This window comes from Electrophorus electricus, chromosome 5 (assembly GCF_041902795.1).
Source record: "Electrophorus electricus isolate QZ-2024a chromosome 5, ASM4190279v1, whole genome shotgun sequence".
NCBI lineage: Eukaryota > Metazoa > Chordata > Actinopteri > Gymnotiformes > Gymnotidae > Electrophorus > Electrophorus electricus.
In genome coordinates, this window is record NC_137501.1 from 849,553 (window position 1) to 871,762 (window position 22,210).

The following is a 22,210-nucleotide window of genomic DNA, read 5'->3' on the forward strand; positions in this document are numbered from 1 at the left end:
TGCCCCAGAACACACACACGCGCGCACTCACACACACACACACACACACAAACACACACACACACACACAAAACCTGCAGATTCACAAGCATACAAGCACATACTATATTCAGTCCTGCAACATATATATGTATATATATATATAAAAATCCTGACCAACTTTTATCTGAAGACTTTAAAGGCACAAAGATCCTCTTTGCACTGTGGTTTTCAGGGTCCAGGACCCTCATAACCAATAATGTTTCAGGGAGGTTTTTAGACCGTGTAGGGAGAGAAGGAGAATTATAAATAGCCACATGACTAAATAACTTTCCTCCAGTTTTGCACCCAGGAGGAGAGCACTGGCAGTGTGTATGTGAGTCAACAGCGACAAACGCAGTGAGCGTGGCATGTTCAGATCACGTTGCTACACTAATGCTAAAGAACGACACATAATGTAAAATAATACAGAGAATAAGACATTGTAGATGTTCCTAGACCTGAGAGATTAACGATCATTCATAATGACCTTTCTAATCTGATATGGGCATGAGGATTGTTGTATTGCTTCTGTGTCCCCATCACTGAGCGTGAGTATCGGGACTTGTAGTGCTGTCTGTGATGCCTCAGACAGGTAGGTAATGACCCCCGTTTCTCCACCTCCTCATCTCGGTGGTCCTCGCCCGACTCCGGCTTCGCGTTACGTTTTGCCACCAAGGGTGGGCCGGGAGTTTGTTGTCCCGGGTAGAGGTGGAGAAAACACAATGATGCGGTCAGACTGCATACTGTGGTAAACGGCGGGAGAAAAATAACTGTAGATTATTTAGCTCCATCTGAAAGGCAGCGAGTAAGAGTGGAAGCCTAAAATAGGACAAGCGTTCTCTTACCGGATAAAAATAATCCCGGGTGGACGAGCTAGTACAGTTGCTTCCTGCTTTTGACTGGAATCCCATTGGTTCCTCAGCCCTGCTGGAAGCCCGTGAACTGCGTTTACAGTGACAGGCTGCTTTTCTTTCTCTTCCTTCATTCCTTCATTCTCCCTTCTTTTGAGCATTCGATTTTGGGAGTGGGTTTAAACTGGATGATGAGCAGCGATGTCAAGCGATCCGGAGAGAGGTCAGCTCAGGTCACTGTGCTTCGACGGTTCAGACGTATGCGGCGCTTACGATCAGTTGTGCGCCTCAGGCTGAGCACGGTGAGCAGGTTGGTGTGAAACCTCGCAGGGACTGATGACTGTACAGGACGGCACGTCAGTGAAAAGTCCAAGAGAGAAAGAAAAAGGACAGAGAGATTAGAGAGGAGGAATGTGACAGGGAATCCGTCCTCTAACACAGACATTGCGTACATTTATGCCAAAGAAAAGAAGAGAAATATCAGGCGTTTTTAATCTATTCTAAAACTCAAATGGGTCTAATGTTTGCCTGGGTAAGGCAGGACCTCAGCCCTGGTTCTGGGAAGCTGGCCAGAGCACGGGTTTGAGAGATGAACTACCAAAAGGATCCTTTCAAATCCTACGAGGTTACAGGCACAATACAGAAACACACGAACTGAGCCAAAATCAGTCAACAGCTGTTGAGTGACGACATGAACTAATTGCATTGCCACTGTAATGGAATATGATGTCACACCTGTTTTAACAAATCTAGCAAATGTTTAGCAAATTGTTTTTTCGCTTTCACCAAGGACTTTCCAAGCCCATAAATTAAAATTAGCTTTTGATAAATTGTGAAATAAAAAAAAAAGAAAAAAAGTTGAGACTTTAGAACCAAACTCAGTAAAAGCTTATAGTTATTATCAGATTAGCAGAAGAGGAAACTGGTATGAGTGAACAGGTAAACCATATAGAGCATGAAGTCTCCAGGTCTAGAACCGGGAATGCCTTTTAGAGGCTCTAGATAACCACTGTATGAGGGTCTAGGCAACTACTGTCCTAGGGTCTAACTAACCACTGTATGTGGGTCTAGATAACCACTATATTAGGGTCTAGATAACAACTGTATTATGGTCTATATAACCAATGTCCTAGGGTCTAACTAACCACTGTACTAGGGACTAGATAACCACTGTATTAAGGTTTAGATAACCTGTGCTAGGGTCTAGATAACCACTGTATTATGCTCTAGATAACCACTGTATTAGGGTCTATATAACCATTGCCCTAGGGTCTAACTAACCACTGTATTAGGGTCTAGATAACCACTGTATTAGGGTCTAAGTAACCACTGTATTAGGGTCTAGATAACCACTGTATTAAGGTTTAGATAACCTGTGCTAGGGTCTAGATAAGCCCTGTATTAGGGTCTATATAACCCCTGTATTAGGGTCTATATAACCTCTGTCCTAGGGTCTAACTAACCACCATACTAGGGTCTAGATAACCACTGTGCTAGGGTCTAGATAACCACTGTATTAGGGTCTAGATAACCACCATGCTAGGGTCTAGTTAACCACTGCATTAGGGTCTTGATAACCACTGTATTACAGTCTAGAAATCCATTGTTCTAGGGTCTAGAGAACCACTGTGGTGGGGTCTAGATAACCACCATGCTAGGGGCTTGATAACTACTGTATTGGGGTCTAGATAACTACAGTATTAAGGTCTAGATAGACACAGTGCTATGGTCTAGATAACTACAGTATTAGGGTCTAGATAACCACTGCATTAGGGGCTTCACAGTATAACACACACTTCAGTCTGGTAAACAGGGTAACGGAACTGATTTTACTTTACTTTAGCATTCTGTTCACCACTAACAACTAAAGATCACCCAGCCCAGCCAAGACCAGCTCAGACATTTCCACTTTCTATTGTTTCCCTCTTCTCACCCACAGCGACATTCATCTCCCACAAACCCCCCACTCACCCATAACTCTACACCTCCATCCATTCATAACTCCACCTATATCCACCTACGACTCCAAACGCCCATAACTCTACACCCCCAATCCATTCATAACTCCACCTATATCCACCTACGACTCCAACCGCCCATAACTCTACACCTCCATCCATTCATAACTCCACCTATATCCACCTACGACTCCAACCGCCCATAACTCTACACCCCCAATCCATTCATAACTCCACCTATATCCACCTACGACTCCAACCACTCATAACTCCATCTCCCATCTCCTGGTGTCTGCTCTTAGTCAACTATAGATATTCAGTCGCATATTCTGTGGTTTATATATGAAAACTCAAGTTGCATAAAAATTTGCTGTCTGCAGCTTGGACTCTATTCACAAGACTCGAGAGCAAACCAGTAGGGAGGCAGAATAATGGCACCCTGCTGGAAGAGAGAGAAATCACGCCAAAGCCCCATCAGTCAAACAACTCTCATTCTTCTTTCTTCACTGAAAATACATGCTGATAAGGGAGTGGTAGAAATTGGCTTTGAATGATCGTCTGTTGTCACTGTAAATGTGAGGTCTTATCGGAACACTGCAGCATACAGGAGCTTCGGAAACCTACCGCCTGTCCGCAAAGCTGACGTCACTACCAACCACGGTTTTATTTCAGTGTTTAAATGTTGTCCAATATATTGATACTCATTTAACAAAAAAAAAGAAAACTGCTCATAAATGTAAGTATATCTGTATGTAGTTCTAGAGATAGGGTTAGGGTTAGAGTTAGGTTAGAGTTAGGGTTACGGGCTGGGGTTAGGGTTAGGTTAGAGTTAGGGTTAGGGTTAGAGTTAGGGTTAGGGTTAGGTTAGAGTTAGGGTTAGAGTTAGGGTTAGGGTTAGGGTTAGAGTTAGGGTTAGGGTTAGAGTTAGGGTTAGAGTTACGGTTAGGGTTAGAGTTAGGGTTAGGGGTTAGGGTTAGGGTTAGGGTTAGGGTTAGGTTAGGGTTAGGGTTAGGGTTAGGTTGCCCTTTCCAACATTGTAACCCCCACACCACTGCTGTTCCTCCCACCACTGTTGCCCCCACTACTGTTGGGTTAGGGTTAGGGTTAGAGTTAGGGTTAGGGTTAGGGTTAGGGTTAGAGTTAGGGTTAGGGTTAGAGTTTGGGTTAGGGGTTAGGGTTAGGGTTAGAGTTTGGGTTAGGGGTTAGGGTTAGGGCTAGAGTTTGGGTTAGGGGTTAGGGTTAGGGTTAGGGTTAGAGTTAGGGTTAGGGTTAGGGTTCAGGTTAGGGTTAGGGTTAGGGTTAGAGTTTGGGTTAGGGGTTAGGGTTAGGGTTAGGTTAGAGTTAGGGTTAGGGGTTAGGGGTTAGGTTAGAGTTAGGGTTAGGGTTAGGTTAGAGTTAGGGTTAGGGGTTAGGGTTAGTTTAGAGTTAGGGTTAGGTTAGGGTTAGGGTTAGGGTTAGGGTTAGAGTTAGGGTTAGGGGTTAGGGGTCAGGGTTAGGTTAAGGTTAGGGTTGGGGGTTAAGGTTAGGGTTAGGTTAGAGTTAGGGTTAGGTTAAGGTTAGGGTTAGAGTTAGGGTTAGGGGTTAGGGTTAGGGTTAGGTTAGAGTTAGGGTTAGGGGTTGGGGTTAGGGTTAGGGGTTAGGGTTAGGTTAGAGTTAGGGTTAGGTTAGAGTTAGGGTTAGGGGTTAGGGGTTAGGGTTAGGTTAGGGTTAGAGTTAGGGTTAGGGTTAGGGTTAGAGTTAGGGTTAGGGTTAGAGTTAGGATTAGAGTTACGGTTAGGGTTAGAGTTAGGGTTAGGGGTTAGGGTTAGGGTTAGGGTTAGGTTAGGGTTAGGGTTAGGGTTAGGTTGCCCTTTCCAACATTGTAACCCCCACACCACTGCTGTTCCTCCCACCACTGTTGCCCCCACTACTGTTGGGTTAGGGTTAGGGTTAGGGTTAGAGTTAGGGTTAGGGTTAGGGTTAGGGTTAGAGTTTGGGTTAGGGGTTAGGGTTAGGGTTAGAGTTTGGGTTAGGGGTTAGGGGTTAGGGTTAGGGTTAGGGTTAGGGTTAGGGTTAGATACTCATTTAACAAAAAAAAAGAAAACTGCTCATAAATGTAAGTATATCTGTATGTAGTTCTAGAGATAGGGTTAGGGTTAGAGTTAGGTTAGAGTTAGGGTTACGGGCTGGGGTTAGGGTTAGGGTTAGGTTAGAGTTAGGGTTAGGGTTAGAGTTAGGGTTAGGGTTAGGTTAGAGTTAGGGTTAGAGTTAGGGTTAGGGTTAGGGTTAGGGTTAGGGTTAGAGTTAGGGTTAGAGTTACGGTTAGGGTTAGAGTTAGGGTTAGGGGTTAGGGTTAGGGTTAGGTTAGGTTAGGGTTAGGGTTAGGGTTAGGTTGCCCTTTCCAACATTGTAACCCCCACACCACTGCTGTTCCTCCCACCACTGTTGCCCCCACTACTGTTGGGTTAGGGTTAGGGTTAGAGTTAGGGTTAGGGTTAGGGTTAGAGTTAGGGTTAGGGTTAGAGTTTGGGTTAGGGGTTAGGGTTAGGGTTAGAGTTTGGGTTAGGGGTTAGGGTTAGGGGTTAGGGTTAGGGTTAGAGTTTGGGTTAGGGGTTAGGGTTAGGGTTAGAGTTAGGGTTAGGGTTCAGGTTAGGGTTAGGGTTAGAGTTTGGGTTAGGGGTTAGGGTTAGGGTTAGGTTAGAGTTAGGGTTAGGGGTTAGGGGTTAGGTTAGAGTTAGGGTTAGGTTAGAGTTAGGGTTAGGGGTTAGGGTTAGTTTAGAGTTAGGGTTAGGGTTAGGTTAGGGTTAGGGTTAGGGGTTAGGGTTAGCGTTAGAGTTAGGGTTAGGGGTTAGGGGTCAGGGTTAGGGTTAGGTTAAGGTTAGGGTTGGGGGTTAAGGTTAGGGTTAGGTTAGAGTTAGGGTTAGGTTAAGGTTAGGGTTAGAGTTAGGGTTAGGGGTTAGGGTTAGGGTTAGGGTTAGGTTAGAGTTAGGGTTAGGGGTTAGGGGTTAGGGTTAGATTAGCGTTAGGGTTAGGTTAGGGTTAGGGGTTAGGGGTTAGGGTTAGGGTTAGGTTAGGGTTAGGTTAGGGTTAGGGTTAGGGTGAGGGTTAGAGTTAGGGTTAGGGTTAGAGTTAGGGTTAGAGTTAGGGTTAGGGTTAGGGTTAGAGTTAGGGTTAGGGTTAGGGTTAGAGTTACGGTTAGGGTTAGAGTTAGGGTTAGGGTTAGGGTTAGGTTAGGGTTAGGGTTAGGGTTAGGTTGCCCTTTCCAACATTGTAACCCCCACACCACTGCTGTTCCTCCCACCACTGTTGCCCCTACTACTGTTGGGTTAGGGTTAGGGTTAGAGTTAGGGTTAGGGTTAGAGTTAGGGTTAGGGTTGGAGTTTGGGTTAGGGGTTAGGGTTAGGGTTAGAGTTTGGGTTAGGGGTTAGGGTTAGGGGTTAGGGTTAGAGTTTGGGTTAGGGTTAGCGTTAGGGTTAGGGTTAGAGTTAGGGTTAGGGTTAGGGTTAGGGTTCGGGTTAGAGTTTGGGTTAGGGTTAGGGTTAGGTTAGGGTTAGAGTTAGGGTTAGGGTTAGGGTTAGAGTTAGGTTAGGGTTAGGGTTAGGGTTAGGGTTAGGTTAGGGTTAGGGTTAGGGTTAGGGTTAGGGTTAGAGTTAGGGTTAGGTTGCCCCTTCCAACATTGTAATTTAGGGTTAGGGTTAGGGTTAGGGTTAGGGTTAGGGTTAGGTTGCCCCTTCCAACATTGTAACTTAGGGTTAGGGTTAGAGTTAGGGTTAGGGTTAGGGGTTAGGGTTAGGGTTAGGGTTAGGGTTAGGGTTAGGGTTAGAGTTAGGGTTAGGGTTAGGGGTTAGGGTTAGGGTTAGGGTTAGGTTGCCTCTTCCAACATTGTAACCCCCACACCACTGCTGTTCCTCCCACCACTGTTTCCCCCACTACTGTTGCCCCCCCACCATTGTTACCCCCATCACTGTTACCCCCATTGTTGCCCTTCCCCCTGTTGCCCCTCTGCTCTGCATGTCACCCTTGTTTTACCCCCAGAATCTGTTCTCAGGTTAGTTGTCAGTTTGACGAGTCTCTGGAGCTCCACCTGCTTCCTAACAGCAGCTTCCCTCCACCTGCTTCCTAACAGCAGCTTCCCTCCACCTGCTTCCTAACACCAGCTTCCCTCCACCTGCTTCCTAACAGCAGCTTCCCTCCACCTGCTTCCTAACAGCAGCTTCCCTCCACCTGCTTCCTAACACCAGCTTCCCTCCACCTGCTTCCTAACAGCAGCTTCCCTCCACCTGCTTCCTACCTCTCCTGTAATGCCAGACCAGTAGCTGTAGTCTGAGTCTCGCACCTTATGTGAAGTGTTATACTAACAGTAAATAAAGCAACTTCCTGAGCGAAGAGATTAAAGTCTTGTTTGCAGAGATCAGTATGTAAGATCATATCATTCTGTTAAAATGTAATACAGAAATTAAGAGCCATTGAAGCCAAGACATAAAAACAAATAATCTTGCTATTTACCCAGTTCCTCATGAAGTCTATAGCAGATGCTGATATGATTTAAAACTTTATTATGTCATGCTGAACACAGATGAGAGATAATGTTATTATAGATGTTATTGTCAGGTGTTGAACGGGGGGATGTACCCCTGGACAGACACTAATATCACCCTTAACAACTGTTAAATGACAAATGCATTTTAAGTGAAGCTTAATTTGTAACTGTGTTTAAAGTTAACAGTCAGGGTAGACATGGACGATGTCATTGCATCAGTTCAGCTCAACTCAACTCAGCCCAATTCAGTTCAACTCAGCTCAGTCCAGTTCAGGTCAGCTCAACTCAACTCAACTCAGTTCATCTCAGCTCAGCTCAGCTCTTTGCTGTGGTTGTCTATTTTTGAGTGACTGACCAGTCTTGGCCCATCAGTGACTGACACATATACAAACTCCAGCCCCACTGCTGTGCATGATTCACACATACTAGCACAACACCCACGGATGAGTCGTTACCATGCCAGGGGCACTGCTGCGTTGACCCTGGCGCACCTCCCAAACCATATCTGTACACAAGAGGTCCTACGGTCAGAAAGTGACCAGTGATGAACAGGGCCTATGGTGCCTAGCAGATGGGACACAGTCTGTTATTATTCACCTTTAAAATGCACCTGTAAGATACAAGCTAGGTGTTCCCAATGAAGTGGTTAGGGTAGCTCAATGTCTAGTCAAGTCAAATGTATTTCTATAGCGCTCTTTACAACAGATGTTGTCACAAAGCAGCTTTACAAATGTCAGAGTCCAAGCCCCCAGTGAGCAAGACAAGCGTGACAGTGGTGAAGAAAAACTCCCTGGAGCACGAGGAAGAAACCTGGAGAGGAACCGAGACTCAGAGGCGGGGGGGGGCATCCTCCTGTGGCTGATTACTATATTAATACTTCTATATATGCCAGTTGTTCCACTGCCTATGAACACAACAAATTACAACAAACATGCACGCACACACACGCACACACACACACACACACACACAGAGTGCATTGGCACGCCGTTGGTGTGAAGCAGTGTTGGACTGATCTGTGGTGAAGAGTGCAGTGGCCCATGCTGAGTTCCGTCTGCTGCTTTTACTGCTAGTGCAGCTCAAACCCCACACTGCTGCCTCTTCCTAAGAGAGTGTCTCACTTCCTGGGAGAATGTGTCACTTCCACCTGCTGCCAGGCCAGTAGTCATATGCAAGCGTGTGTGCAGAAAAAGAAATGAAGAGAAGGTGATGAAAAGAAACATCGTGTGTGTGTGGGGTGTGGGGTGTCGGGGGGGGGCAACTCTTGCTAGCGTCAGATTTGAGAGGTCCTGGGATGGCTGTGTTCTGTCCCATCACCCAGTCGTCACGGTGATTGAAGACTGACGTTTTTAGAGGGACGGTGATAACGGTGTTCTGAGTGTCCAGTCATCTGTGAAGACGCACACTTTTGTGGCAGGAATAGGGGAATTTAAAATGCTTGACATGAGGGGGACCTAAACCTCCTGGCTATAAAATCACTACATAAGTGAGCACACATGAAATGTAGCCATCATTTTAGCGTTGATTTGGGTTAGTGTCTGAGAACCAAGCAGTCTATTGAGTGTGGGGAGAAAACACCACCACCAACAATAGTCCCTTAAGAAGGTGTTGTCCTTTGGCAGAGACCTGCCTGTCCATGGTTAGGACACGGGGCTGCACTGTTTCTGCTCTGCAGGATGGTCTAGCTCGTCTCTCTGTTGATACCAAAGTGATCGTAGCCGGTCACTGACATGTGTCCAACAAGTGGCTGTCATGTGAGATTACAGCAGTGTGATTAGCTATGTTTATTTATAATACACGTGTAACCATATACCTTTGCAATATTTTCACAAAATATGAACCCTATCACTGAATTTACCCTTAACCCTAACCTTAATCCTAACCCTAACCCAGACCTTACTCCTAACCCATAACCCTAACCCTAATCCTGACCCTGACCCTTACCCTTAGCCCTGTCCCTAACCCTTACCCTAACCTAATCCTGACCCTAACCCTTAACCCTAACCCTAACCTAACCCTCACCCTGACCCTGACCTTAACCCTAACCTTAACCCTAACCCAGACCTTACTCCTAACCCTTAACCCTAATCCTAACCTAACCCTCACCCTGACCCTAACCCTAACCCTAACCCAGACCTTACTCCTAACCCTTAACCCTAATCCTAACCTAACCCTCACCCTGACCCTGACCCTAACCCAGACCTTACTCCTAACCCTTAACCCTAACCCTAACCCTTACCCTAACCTAATCCTGACCCTAACCCTCACCCTGACCCTAACCCTCACCCTTAACCCTAACCCTAACCATAACCGTAACCCTAATTTAACCCTAACCCTAACCATAACCGTAACCCTAACTTAACCCTAACCATAACCCTAACATAACCCTGACCCTAACCCTAACCCTAAACCCTATCCCTCACTCCAACTCTGCAAATAATTGACCTGAGCACTGTTGGGTCATTATGAAGAGTATGAACATGCCTACATTTCTCTCTCTCTCTCCCCTTCTCTCAATTTCTCTCTCCCTCTCTCGCTCTTTTCTTCATCCCTGTTTGTCTCTGTACCAGTGACCAGACTCAGTGTTTTAATTCAGTGTCTTATTAGACCACTGATGTAATTGTGGTTATACCGTCATGAGTGCATGTGAAACTGATCACATCTCTCACAAAATCTTCAAAAGAATTAAGAAATCTTACACAATCTCTTTTGTGGCATTGGTGGGAAAATGTGTTGCTTTCAATATTTAAAATTTCAGCTACATATAGTGGATAATTCAGTCAGGGGCTCTTCCGCGTTTGTGTTTCTCTAGTGGTCTGTGCTTAATGCCTTCTACAGCTGCTCTTTATGGAATGGCTACAAAATCACTGCCATTTTCCCCTGTGCCCAGATTCAAAGACTGGTTTCCAAAAATCTGTTTTAAATGTAAGAAATCCATCAAATCAATGGCAGTAGCAAATGTTTGTTGTGTGTGTGTGTGTATGGTGTGTGTGTGTGTGTGTGTGTGTGTGTGTGTGTGTGTTTGTGTGTGTGTGTGTGTGTGTGTGTGTGTGTGTGTGTGGTGTGTGTGTGTGTGTGTGGTGTGTGTGTGTGTGTGTATGGTGTGTGTGTGTGTGTGTGTGTGTGTGTGGTTGTGAAAGCAATAAAAAGCACACCCGTAGGGCAGAAATCTCCAGCACAGTCGAGCACTAAAACAATCCACAAAAATAAAACAGAGTAATCTTTTGCCCTCCAGTGGAACTGTTGTTTGTAGTCGCCGTGGCGATTCAGGCATTGTTGCGGTTTTGTGTGTTCCGCACCTTCATGCCTCCATGACAACAAGCAGAGTTCTAGAACCGTCGGCGTGAGCAGGATTCCAGCTGACATTTCAGCCTCGTCTGACTGGGAGCACGGCCTCGTCTCCACAGACCACTGAGGGAAAGTGGCGCTGAGAGGCTGTTCTGAAAAAGACCCACGCAGGAGTCAGCACCAGAACATTCTGCTCTCCACAGGGGGATTTTGACGCCCCCAGCAGAAAATCTCTGCTATCTCAGGTCAAATTTTGGATGTGTCTGAAACACCACACACACTTAAACAGGGCACTGTGTGTGTACAGCCAGAAAGCACAGTGCAAAATGCTCAAACAAAACAATATAGATGTTTTCTAGACTTGAGGATTATAAATGCAGCAATACTGATCCAGTCACTGGAAGAACAGTGCAGCAAGATTCCCGGACCTTTCAGTAAGACTCCTAGACCCTTCAGTAAGACACTTGGACTATTCAGTAAGACACCTAAAAAATTTTGAGGAAAACTGTATTTATTTTGTTAACCTCCACTATAGTGGATTTGAGGTTTAATCATTTTAATAAAAATTTAAATAATTATTTATTTTGGATTTGGATTTAAAATACAGTAAACAGCAAAAATACAAACCAGAACAGCAAAAATACAAACCAGTTTTATTTTGTATGAGTGCAGTATTACAGAGAACACAGTGAGTGTTATGGAGAACACAGTGAGTGTTATGGAGAACACAGTGATTATTACAGAGATTACCGTGATTATTACAGAAAACACATTGCCTTCGTTTTATCTAGTGGAGTCACAAAACATAATTTTCATTATTCCAGTAATAACATGATGAACACTTTGAACTTTAATTTACCTCGAGGAAACTTTCTTTAACCCCCTCATTTTGCAGTTGACACAAGCTGGTCATCTGTGTTATCAGGTCAAATGTGTGTGTGTGTGTGTGCATGCCTACTGCAGAATTGAATAATAAATCCTCATGGTACCAAAAGGCCCAGTTATTTATTATGTTCAACATTTTTAATATGTAGGAAGACCCTAATTACAGACTATATACCATAGATACTCACTATACACCATAGATACTCACTATACGCCATAGATACTCACTATAGTTCATAACATTGACAGGAAACTCATAAATCATGCATGGATCTATTGGTCTGTGTCATCTGCCCATGAGGGCAATTTGAGTTCAGTCTGAATTTGGTCTGCGTTCTGCCTGAGTTCAGTCTGAAATCAGTTTGGTTGCACACCAGTTGTTCCTGTTGGCTTCTACTTCAGTGCTCACAGACAGAAATAGGTGTTATTGATTTCCAGTCTTTTATTAATGTTTGTTTTTTCTTTTTCTTCACAACACGCAATTCTATTAGAACACTGAACATTTTCATCTGATAAATGTCAATCGTAGGGTTTCTAATCACACTGTTAGAAATATAACCTTTTTCCTGAGCCTCACAGTCTTAAGGCATATTACAGTAGCTGATTTCCAGAGCAGACAGAGGAGTGCTAGTTTGTGGCACTGCTGAGGACCAGGCCCTATAGCGGGGGATGGGGTTGAGCGCCTATGGTTGCTATAGGAATCTGGAGACTCAGTGTATGTGTGTGCAGTCAGCGTCACGTTGCACAAAAAAAATTGACAGATTAGAAAGCCTTGCACACTTATTTTCGAGTCTCTTGCTTACTTAGCTGATAAAAGGAGCTGCATTCGGGTTATTTCTGGTTTACGACCAATTACGTTCATTTACATAGTGTGTTATTAGGGACTGTGCACTTTGGAGTTTACACAGCTCTCCAAACTTTATCCATGTTCTGTTTTACTCTACTAAATGGCTCATTGAAAACAGAGGCTTGGAATCAAATTCCAATCAGTCTTCCAGAGCCTCAGTTACCATGGCGCCATTTCAAGGGAAGTGTAATCAGTAAGAGGGCAGCTGTGTGTTAGCAGTGATTGTGATGAGGAACATTTATTTGCTTGTGTCTAACACACGTCATCAGGGCCCTCAGCAATCTGCTACATGAAACAGGGCCTGACTACAAAATACAGATGCCTGGTATCCCTTAGATACCATCACTGACATTCTCCAGTTGCATTAACTTGCTGTTCACTCGCTGAAAGACGTTCTTCTACATGGGAAACGGTAGTTGAGAATTTCATTAAAAGGAAACTCACTATCGCTATTTAACTCGATATGCACAGATATTTGTAATAATTAGTTAGTTTCAAATGTTTCATTCATCTCCAGTTTGAAGGAACCTGGGTTGCCAGGTTTTGGGGCAGGTTCGCTGGAGGTTTCCACTGTCCTGTCTGCGGTGTTGTAGGCGCTCATGACTCCCTTCTCTCTCCCGCACAGGTGTAAACAGATGACGTACCGTGATGACCTGCCACAGATCGCTGTGGTCTTCATCTTCGTGAACGAAGCCCTGTCCGTCATTCTGCGCTCTGTCCACAGTGTGGTCAACCACACCCCCGCTCACCTGCTCAAAGAGATCATTCTTGTGGACGACAACAGCGATAGCGGTAAACACACAGACCGACGTACAGACGACATTGCTAATACTCAGCTAAAGCCAAAAGTGGTCAGTTAGAATTGTGTAAATGAATTTGCATTAACTGATAATTAATGGCCTTCATTCTTTCTTTTGCAAATTAGAGTGTTGTTGGGGGAAAGTTCTGTCTCCTTGTTTCTATCCGAACAACATCTGATCCTGAAGGGACTGCTGCTTTTGTGCAGTCTTTAAATCTTTAAGTCTTTAAATCTTTGAATCTTTAAATCTTTAAGTCTTTATCAGACTTAAACATCCTGTGAAAAGTGTGATAATGAGAAAACCACAGAGCAGGTCAGAAGGATTTATGTTCATATCAACCTGATGTGAAACGTGAGCACTGAGACATCCCCAGCAGCACAGGGATGCCGGAAACCTCTGCATCTAGTTACCAGCCTATTTTAGCCAAGCTGTCCAATCAGATCTGTCACGAGTCATGACTCAGCAAACTAGATTTCCCATAATGCTTTATCGCTGTGGTGAATCCAGATGAGTTCAGTCTAAGTACTGTAAACAGAGGCTTAGGGTTCTGTAGACACATTATTACTATTGTACAAACTCTGTTACGCTTTTAACTACATTGACTTAATTGCGTTAGACACTCACTCAACATAAACCTAATATAAGTATACAGGTTTCCTATTTTTTGAGCGGTTTGCATCATTTTGTTTTCTTTGTGTGTGTCCGTGTTTGTGTGTGTGTGTATGGCTGTGAATGCAATAAAAAAACCATTCCAAAAAGCAAGGAACAGCAGAATGAGAAAGAGGCACAGTGCGGAAGAGAGAGAAAGCACACCCGTAGGGCAGAAATCTCCAGCACAGTCGAGCACTAAAACAATCCACAGAAATAAAACAGAGTAATCTTTTGCCCTCCAGTGGAACTGTTGTTTGTAGTCGCCGTGGCGATTCAGGCATTGTTGCGGTTTTGTGTGTTCCGCACCTTCATGCCTCCATGACAACAAGCAGAGTTCTAGAACCGTCGGCGTGAGCAGGATTCCAGCTGACATTTCAGCCTCGTCTGACTGGGAGCACGGCCTCGTCTCCACAGACCACTGAGGGAAAGTGGCGCTGAGAGGCTGTTCTGAAAAAGACCCACGCAGGAGTCAGCACCAGAACATTCTGCTCTCCACAGGGGGATTTTGACTCTTCGAATGCCGGGAAACATTTATTGACATCATCCTGGCATTAAGCAAACTACTCTTTTAAAATGTTTAAAATGCTATACACCGTGCAAGGGTGTGTAACAGAGTGAGACCCGCTGGTGTCCTGTCCCTGTCATCTGAGCGGACACGTCTGTAGTCTCTGGCTGCACTGCAGACACCCGAGACGTTCAAATGGTCAAAGTCCCGGCAGAGAACTGAGCTATCTCAGCTGTCCACACCCCGCAGGTCGGCCACCATGAGCCACTGTGACTCCAGATTTCCATGCTAACATGCTAACATGCTAACATTCTGGCCCACCACTCTTTGCAAGCATTAATCCATTAATATTCATGGTTTCTCTTACTCATTAATATCCAGGTCTTCTCGTCATTAATATTCATGGTTTCTCTTACTCATTAATATCCAGGTCTTCTCGTCATTAATATTCCGAGATGCCTACATGACCTTTTCATGGTAGTGATCTGTGTCGTTGCTTGTGGAGTGTCAATTCCAGGGGAAAACGACTCAAGGAGCAATAATTGTGCGTAGTTTGGAGAACACTGCTGCCGAGCTGGAATGACTCATGGTGACATGCTGATTGTGACGCGGAGGTTATCACCCTCTCACTTTCCTCCCGTTCATGCGCTTCATCTCTGAAGAATTACGCTGTGGTCTGCAACGAGACAAAGGCCGACATACGGGAAATATTGACGTGATTTCCATGTGGAGAAGGTCCATCTCAGCTTTAACAAGTTGAAGAAGACCTTGGAAGTTGATTTGTGGAGACAGAAGTGCTTGTAAACAGAAGATATTGCATTTATATTCAAATAAATGGATGACATTTTTAAAGCGAGAGTTTCTGTAATGTCGTTCAAGGTCAGACCTCAGTGAGTGAGACCTCATTACCACAATATGAGATGAAAATTCACCAGGCAGAACAACTATACGTGTTCATCTTCATTGTATACACACACAAACGCACTCACACATGCACACACATACACACACACACACACACACATACACAAATGCACGCTCACAAATACACACACACGTGCACACACACATGCTAATATACACACACAAATATACACACGCACACAAACGCACTGAAACACACACACACACACACGCGCATGCACACTCACGCTAATGTACACACAAATACACACACATCCAAACACACTGAGACACATGAACACACACACATGCATACACACATGCTCACATACACACACATGAACACAAACACACACATGCATACACAAACACACACTCGCGCACACAGACACACACACACACGTGCACACACACATGCTAATATACACACACAAATACACACACGCTCACAAATACACACGCGTGCACACACACATGCGGACACATGCATACACAAATACACGCTCGCACACACACATGCACACTCGCGCGCACACACACATACACACACACACACGTGCACACACAAATGCTCACACACACACACATGCACACATGCACACACACATGCATACACAAATACACACTCACACAGACACACACGCTCACACACACACTCACACACACACACACACACACACACACACGCTCACACACACACACACACACACACACACACTCACACTCACACACACACACACACACACACACACACTCACACACGCTCACACACACACACACACACACACGCACACACACACACTTGAGAACGATGCTCCTGCTCTGGATGTACAGATGAACGCCACGGACGCCTGTACCTCCATCAAACAAAACAAGGTTGCCTGATTTCCAAAGCTCCCCTCTCAGGAACAGGGCACATTCCAGATCCTCCAGTACCCCTCGATTTCACACGTCCACTTCCCATTGCTTCCAGCTTCTTCCCGGTGAGCTGTGATGGATGGAAGTTTGTTTTTCTTCCAAAGTATTCACTGCTGCATAACTTATCAGTGGGGCAGTTCCTTACACAGGGTACTTATCAGTGGGGCAGTACCCTGCACACATATGAGTGGGGCAGTATTATCAGTGGGGCAGTACCCTACCCAGGGCATGTATAACCAGGGCAGTACACACTGCATCCCAGGTATGTGTACTTGGCCCTTCTCAGTTGAAAATAAAGGGCACTTTGGTTGTTAGCATTCAGATAAACATCTAGGCTTGTGTCATAACAACACAGCAGATGAATCACAATGCAAATTACTCACTGCTGAACAAAATTCACCGTGACAGCAATCTTATCATAGATCAGTTATTGTTGTGCTTTGCATTGTGGCTGTGTTGTGGTGCCATAACGTGTCATTACCGTTACAACAGGGAGCACTGTGGTGCTAATGGCACAGTATGTGTGTATGTGTAAGCAGAGACTGTGTCGTCTAAACACCAGTTTTCCCCTCTCGTTGAGTTTCCTGATGTGATATTTGTTTGTTTATGGAGTGAAGGACGTGTAAGAGTAACAGAGGGGTGTGTGATTGGTTTGGCTTTAGGGAACACCTGTCCTGTCTTCACACCAATTCCTCATCTCACACAAGATGTATCACTCCCAGACTTCGAGAGAAGAACCCCACAAACCCAAACTCACCCTCCTGCAAGTGTGTGTGTGTGTGTGTGTGTGTGTGTGTGTGTGTGTGTGTGTGTGTGTGTGGGTTTGTTTACTTTTGTATGGGAAAAGGTGCGTGGTTGAGCGTAGGTGTGTGTTAATGTGTGTGTGTGTGTGAATGAGTACAGATGCCCTGCCCTCAAGGCTACGACAGGTGGCGGAGAGAACCATTTTTATGGAAATTCGCCACAGTGGACTCATGCATTTGCTCGACTGTAAACAAAAGATCTGCTCCACTGAGATCTGCTTCCCGACCAGAAGCTCTCGCAGTGTAGCCAGCACTGAATTAACGCCTGAAGTGTTAAATCCTGCCTTGCAGTGTTCATTTACATCCAGCTGGATTTAGGAGTTGGTTCCACACTGCAGATTTCACTGTGTGGACTGAATGTTTTATCGTCACTGAGTATGTTGTTTTGCCTTTGTGTTTTTATCAGTGGAGCTGAAGTTTAATTTGGACCAGTATGTGAACAAGCGTTATCCAGGCCTGGTGAAGATTGTGAGGAATGCCAAGCGCGAGGGGCTCATCCGGGCCCGGATGCATGGCTGGAACGCTGCTACAGCTGCTGTGGTCGGATTCTTCGATGCCCATGTAGAGTTCAACACAGCATGGTGAGTGTGGGTGATAACGTGTGGCCTTTTATTCTACCAGAAACGAATTTGCTCACATAGCATTTATATCCCACTCATGTTCATGTTCATGTTGAATGTGCTTCAAACACTTACACTTATTTTGGACATTTTATAAAGAAATATCACTAATTCCACACGAGCACGCACATCCACAGTGCAAGGAGAATCTAATACTCTCCATTTTGGATACAGTGTTAGTTTTTCCTGAGCCCTCAGGCATGCGCGTGCACACACACACACACACACACACACACACACACACACACATACACACAAGCACAGGAGAATGATAGATGTGTGTGTGTGTGGTTCTTCGGTGTAGATTCTGTGAAGCGGTGTGACTCAGGAGTGGTTTGGATCAGTACCAGCATCTCTTTGTTTACTCTCCATAGCAGTAAAGGCCAACTGATGCATAAGTAAATCCGTGTGTGTATTAAGCAGCTTATGAATATTCATGATGTTTAACTATGCTAATTCTCAAAGTGCACAATGTTTACAGTTAGATTTTACATTACTTAATGACAAGGTTTAACTGGCAGAAATAGCTTCTTGTTGTTCAGCTCAGAGCTCAGAGTTTAAGAAGCCGTGTTCACATCTTACTACTCCAAACTGTAAACAAGACCACATGATCAGGGACTGTAGTTAAAAAATCATAGAGTAGAAATTATATATATTTTTCTTGTTTAATTTTACTGTGTTGTGAGAAAACGTATTGTGTAATCAAGGTCCAAACTGAACATGTGACTATAGTGCAGTGTCTTTGTTGGTTTGTGTTTCTTTTTAAACTGTCAGTTTAAACTATCAGAAATATTCACAACCTGAGAGAATAAAAGCCATTTTAACATCTAAGACAAGTTATTACATTTTTATGGCATTTATCTGACACTTTTATCCAAAGTGACTTACAATTATGACTGAACACATCTTCAGTAATTGAGGATTAAGGGTCTAGCTCAGGGGCCCAACAGTGGAAACCTGACAGTAGTGGGACTTGAACCAGCAACCTTCTGATTACCAGTCCAGTACCTTCACCACTAAAAAAAGGAATAAGACAAGTAATACAGGTAAGTGTAACGTTGAGCGGTCAGGAGGCCGACGCATGTGCGGAAACGAGCGAGATTTAATTCAGGGCAAATCCAGAATCAGAGTCGTAGTCGTAGTCCAGGGTCAAAGAGCTAACACGGATTGTACGGGGATACAGGACAAGGGCTAGGATACATGAAAGCAAACAGGGGAAGCCGGCTAAAACAAGATGCTAGGAAAAACCGGGGCTGGGAAACACAGTGTACAAACCAACACAAGCATGCGAAATAAACATACAACCATTAAAATTAACACATTCAAATGAACAGCAAAAACACAGGAATCAAGACAGGGTTTAAATACATGAACCAAAGGTAGAAATGAGGGACAGGTGCAAGCAATCAAACGAGGGGTGGAGAAAACGAAACTAAGGAACGGAACAAAAACACACAAGACAGGGAAACCACGGAACCTGGGAGGGACTGATCCTGACAGTAAGACAGGAAAATTACTCTGAAATGCCTGAAAATGTAGTGTGGTAATACATCTGTACACTTCAATCCGATTATACCTCTCAGTTTAAAAATACATATTTCCTTTTTCAAACAGGTGTTTCACACAGGTGTTGATGTAAGGAATAACACGTACGCTAACTATCCCAAATGAGTGCAGTGGACAGCTAAGACCATCCAGCCTGCTAGCCTGTGTCACCCTATTACCCAGACAGAAATGAATCCTAATTAAGGACACTCGTTAGAGGAATATCACCCCCCCATTTGGGAATTATGGATTAACCATTAATGAGCATTCCTGCTTTGTTCTGTCACATAAAAATCCAATCAGAAGGAAATAGGTTTTAGAAGAGGTGTCCTTCAGGCCAGGGGATGGTAAATGTGCATTTAGTGTGCATGTTCAAGGATAAGGCGCGTGAGTGTTTGTTCAGAGCTGATATTGATCTGAGCCGTAATTGAACAGCGTTTTGCCTGTGGAATAGAAGAACAGAAGAAAGAAGATTACGTCCAGGAGTCGATGAGTACCATGTGTGAGTGAGAAACAGGAGAAGAGAGACAGTGTTTGGCCATTTGTAGTGGACCAACTCCGTTGTAATGGAATCTGGGTCAAATTGTACTTTGTAGTAGAATGCATGAGACTCTAAGTTTACATTTAACAACACCAGCTAAACAAACGTTTTAGCTCATTTATGAAAGTTAGAGATGTAGTCGGTGTAGTCTAAGTACACCCACTCCTACAACTACACTGTAATCTGATTAGGCCAACAGTGAATGATCATATATTAGTAAGACTTACTGTCTTAGTTAGAAAAATATCAGACCATTGGTTTTCAAGTTAATGTTGCTGGAGTTGTGGAGCAGAAGAAAGTTAACATTAGGACAGCCATTCAGTGCTGGGTCACACCTGCATTAATATATGTGTTTCTTTAGAAGGAATCCACAGAAGGCTTCAGTTCATTGTCACTCAGGAGCATTGCTAGGGGTGTGGGTGGGGGGGGGTGTGGTTAGGGAGTGAGGTTATGGGTGGGCCTTTGGGTTTTAACCCCTTAATGGTTCAGTGCACTGAATGATATATTGTCATGGAACATTTCCCTCTCACTAGTCACGTGACTGGGGGGTTTACTTGCCTGTAGCCACACCCCTATGATGGCACGCACCTGCCAGTCTATTTAAACCCCCGCCAGTGCGTACCTCACTGTTGGTCATTGTTTGTTAGCGTCTGAGTATAATGTTAATGTCCATGTGTGTCTAGCCTGTGTTAATGTTACGGTCTTTATTGACAGCGTTGTGTGTGTTGATGTTCACTGTTAATGTTGTGTGTGAGTGCCACCATTGTCTTTTATGTTCCATGTTATTATTAAATGTTTCACAAAGTCGCGGGACTCTGTGCGTCCTGTTCCGCGCCCTGTGGCACTCAAGTGGCCGTTACATATAGTCTATCTCAGGTGTATTAAAACAGCACGGTTTAACACCACTGTCAACGTTAAGCATTACACGGCAGTACCCACCAGGACTAGACCCCATCTCCCTTACATTTCATCATTCTAGAACGTATGTTAGTATTCTAGAACACATGTTAGTATTCTAGAATGCCTTTTCTAGCTCTAGAATTGCAGAGGCTACGGGATAACAGAGCTCCAGAGGTGTTCCAGTCGCCATAGTGACTGGCACCTGTGAACACCACATAATAAATTATAATGCCACCTGTAATTGCTTCCTAATTGGAGCCTGTCAGCCTGTCAGAGTGTTTCAAGATGGACAGTGTTTGTGGTTGTGTGTGTGTGTGTGTGTGTGAGAGAGAGAGAGGTGGTAAAGCAGGAACGGTATTGGGTCATAAATAGAACCTTGGCACACACGAGCTTGTTTTCTTCTGCAAAATACCATCTTTAAAAAACAAGTAATTACATGTTTAGAAAATCAATACACACATTATAAAAGTCTTTTTCTCACTTGATCCAACTACTCAATGTGTCGCCTAACGTAGGAAATGTAAGATGTTGTGTTATTAGTGTCAGTAATAAGCTATACATGTTTGTCCTTCTCTAACCTGATATGTGTGACTGTGTCATGCTAAGATCAGGATGTAACACGGAGCGATCACCAGGTGGATGTACACACTGAGAAAAGCGAGATTCATTAAGGACAAATCCGTAATCAGAGTCATAGTTGTATTCCAGGGTCAGTGAACCAATGAGGAGAGTCCGGGAATACATAGTAAACAAAAGAGACAAACACACGATAACAGAAGAGGGAAACAGGCTACAGTCAGGAACACAAACTACATGAACAGGCTAAGAAACACAGGCAGAACAAACACAACAGAGTTTAGTACATCCAACTCCAGAGAACATGGATACGTGGATAATGTTAGCAGACCACGCCAACGCGATAGAGGCATGGACTCACACAGACCTGCAATTGAAAATTAACAACACAGGGTACACACACACATATACTAACAAGGGTTAACAAGACACAGGTGAGATAATCGAAACACGGAAGCAAAACACGAGACAGGGTAACCAACAAGGACTCTAGGAGGAACCCAAACGTGACACCTGACCTGTCAGATCTTCACACTTGGACTAATAGGCCAGCAGTGCCAAGGCACAAACCTGCTTTTATTTTGAAATGTGTTACTTGACACCTAAAAGTGCCACCTGTCCTCTGAATGTGGGGACATACCGTCGAGCACTTTTCATGTTGTGAAGGACATTTGAAGTCGACGTTATCATTTGTGCATACGTGACTGTACTGTGGTAACAGGCGACAGATAGGGTCTGTAACACTTTGATATTTATTAGACACGTTTGACCTTTCTGGAGAGCCCCAGTGTGGTGGTCAGCTGCCAGGGGTCGGACTGCTACTGTATGGACAGACGAGGGAGGCCTTTGTTTGAATATGATCGATTATTCATGACTCGCAACTTTGGCCTTTCATTCTGGCTCGTTGCTCTCCTGCCTGCACAGAATGTGCATGTGCGTGTGTGTGTGTGTGTGTGTGTGTGTGTGTGTGTGTGTGTGTGTGTGTGGCAGTTGTTAAGTACTGATAATTAATATCACTGCTTGTTTTATCTGCTTATGCTAATATGAACCTTTGCACTTTGACCTTTGCACTTTGCACT

At 44.4% G+C, this 22,210-nt stretch overlaps 1 protein-coding gene across 3 annotated transcripts in view; it reads left to right on the forward strand.

The window, feature by feature from the left end:
* galnt9 (polypeptide N-acetylgalactosaminyltransferase 9) overlaps positions 1-22,210 on the forward strand; it is a 90,349-nt gene that overhangs the window by 12,091 nt on the left and 56,048 nt on the right. For all 3 annotated transcript variants that reach the window (XM_035529542.2, XM_035529543.2, XM_081714887.1), the window contains exons 3-4: positions 12,995-13,161; positions 17,356-17,530. In XM_035529542.2, coding sequence (XP_035385435.1) covers positions 12,995-13,161; positions 17,356-17,530 — 342 coding nt within the window. The remainder of the gene's footprint in view (positions 1-12,994; positions 13,162-17,355; positions 17,531-22,210) is intronic.